At 42.8% G+C, this 2,519-nt stretch overlaps 1 protein-coding gene across 1 annotated transcript; it reads left to right on the top strand.

Annotated features, from left to right (window-relative positions):
• Positions 1–86: 86 nt before the first annotated feature.
• LOC108491895 (aquaporin-1-like) lies at positions 87–2,505 on the top strand (the record flags this gene model as incomplete). The annotated part of the gene is made up of 3 exons (XM_017803690.1): positions 87–293; positions 695–775; positions 2,296–2,505. Coding segments are annotated over 3 exons (468 nt in total), but the record flags the coding sequence as incomplete, so codon positions are not given.
• Positions 2,506–2,519: the final 14 nt, after the last annotated feature.

The raw sequence follows: 2,519 nt of genomic DNA, 5'->3' as shown, positions 1-2,519 counted from the left end.
CCGAGGAAAGAAACGGCTGTGCAGGTCTCCATTTTCCTATTGAGAAAATAGATCCTACAAAAATTTGTTACTCTGGTTAAAGTCAGGTAGGAACACGAAGTGATGCTGTCCTTCTTGTCCCCCTGCAGCTTTCAGAGGGAATCAACGCAGGCCAAGGCCTGGGGATCGAAATCATTGCCACCTTCCAGCTGGTGTTGTGTGTCCTGGCCACCACGGACCGGAGAAGGAACGATGTCTCGGGATCAGCACCCTTGGCCATCGGTCTCTCTGTTGCCTTGGGGCATCTGCTTGCTGTAAGTTTTAGCCCTCACAGTTTGTACCTGCGTGTCCCACCCCAGGACGAGCCAGTGAAGGCAGGAAGATGATGGGGCAGCGATAGTTTCTTCCTTCTCCTTCCCCTTCTGAGACTCTCCCTGTTTCTGCAACAAACATGCCCCTTCTTTCGTGGGCTGTGTGGCTGTGGCAGCGAGTGGTGAGGTGGCACATCCAGCAGGCACTGCCATGTAGGATCTGTTTTCCTGATGGGACAGGACAAACCTGTGGCAAACATTCTTCCTCCTTTCTCCGAGGAAGAATGGGTGGGGTGAATAAAGCTGTTGTGAGCATCCAAACCCTGCTGCAGGCTGCCACCTGCCCCGCTGTGAAATGGAGGTGCCACATGTGCCTCACACTGGTTCTCTTTCCCCCCTCCCAGATCGACTACACCGGCTGTGGAATTAACCCGGCCAGATCCTTCGGCTCGGCACTGATCGCCAACAACTTTGAAAATCACTGGGTAAGATGGATGTATTTCTTTACCTCAAAATAGCCTCTGAATATGCATAACCTACAAGATCAGAAACATTTAAACCCGTATCAATAGGACCAGCTCAGCGAGCTGCCATTTCTATTTCATTTAACAACGAAAAGTCTCCCTTCGCTCCTGACCAGCCTCAGGCAATCAAAGTTCTCAAGCTCATTCAGTCTCTGTGTTCAAAGTAATGCAGTAGATTTTCTTTGGTTATTTCCCCTTATGTTTATTTATTTTGAACATTTTACATGTTTAAGCCTTATTACACAAAATCCTGTGTTGTGTATTTATTGTTTAAACCGAGTTTGTAAAGTGCTGCTGCTTAATCTGGTAAAACCCAATTTAGGAAGATTCTTAAGCAGGTTTATAAACTGAAATGGATCATCCAATATTTGAGAGCCAATAAAATGTTCAGCATCTTTAAGTGCCTGCTTATGTGTTTTCAAGGATAAGTGCTCTGGAAACACTATAAATTTTAGATTATTCCCTGTGGTTAAATGTGGTTAAAATGAGCAGCTTCACAAAAATTTATTGATTTCACCAAAGCTTAATAAAGAAGGCTGATAAAAAAGTTGTAAATGAGCATGTGTTCTTGAATATATAAAATGTAGCTTGTTCCAGCTCTCCTACTCATGATTTTGGCAGTCAGTTGCATAGGCATTGGTGGAAATCGAGTGATACTACAACGGGTTGTGAAAATTGTGGGTATGGATGCCATTTCAATCTAAAGAATAAAATACAAAATAAGGATACTGGGGAAATTTTAAAATATTTCCCACAAAAATTTCTATTGGGATTCTAGGGTAAAGCAACTAAGCTAGTAGTTGGTATTTTCAGAACTTAATAGAAAAATTATTATCTTTTGTGCAGACAGAAGGAGATGAAGGTAATAATAATGTTAGACTAGTGGTATTACTGAATAAAAGAAAAATTTTTCAAACTCAGTGACTCTTTGGCCTTTCAAATCCTTCAATGTCATCAGTTATTTCTAATAAAATCAACCTGTCTACTAAAATCCTTTTATTACCTCTCCTTCCAAACTTCACTTGCCTTGAGTGGTTAGATCAGTTCAATTACAGCAATATCACAACTAAAGAGCAGCTAGTAGGAAATTAAGCCTTTAATTAGGTCCTCATTAAGTAATACTTTCAAATTCACTCATCGCTGGAAGTTAATGGGAGAATGGAATCTAATGCCCTGTTGTCCTTGAAATTGTGCTCCGCTGCCAAACCTACCTGGAGCAGCAGAGAAGTTTTAGCAGTAGATGCTCGATTTTAAATGTCAGAACTTGGCAACACAGCCACAGTTATTCACCTCCAGGTCTATCACCAATTCATGGTGAGAAATTCCTGGTCTCCTGCCACGTGGTTAAGTAAACATTCAAGTTTCGGTGTAAATTTGATGTTCTCAGCGTAATTTTTTTCTGTGAGAATGAGGAACTTTGCAGAAGAGCTTCAAGTGCAGAAAGACCTGATGCATTAACTGGGCTCGGATCTGTGTTTCAGATCTTCTGGGTCGGCCCAATCATTGGAGGAGCGAGTGCTGCCCTGATCTACGACTTCATCCTGGCTCCCAGGACCAGCGACCTGACCGACCGCATGAAGGTGTGGACCAGTGGCCAGGTGGAAGAGTACGACCTGGAAGGAGATGACATGAACTCCCGTGTGGAAATGAAGCCCAAATAAAGGAGGACAAGGAAGGGGGGGAAAAAAAAAGAAAAAAAAAAAAA

This window comes from Lepidothrix coronata, unplaced genomic scaffold (genome assembly GCF_001604755.1).
Source record: "Lepidothrix coronata isolate B3197 unplaced genomic scaffold, Lepidothrix_coronata-1.0 Scaffold2418, whole genome shotgun sequence".
Taxonomy (NCBI): domain Eukaryota; kingdom Metazoa; phylum Chordata; class Aves; order Passeriformes; family Pipridae; genus Lepidothrix; species Lepidothrix coronata.
This window is presented reverse-complemented; position numbering and strand designations above follow the sequence as displayed.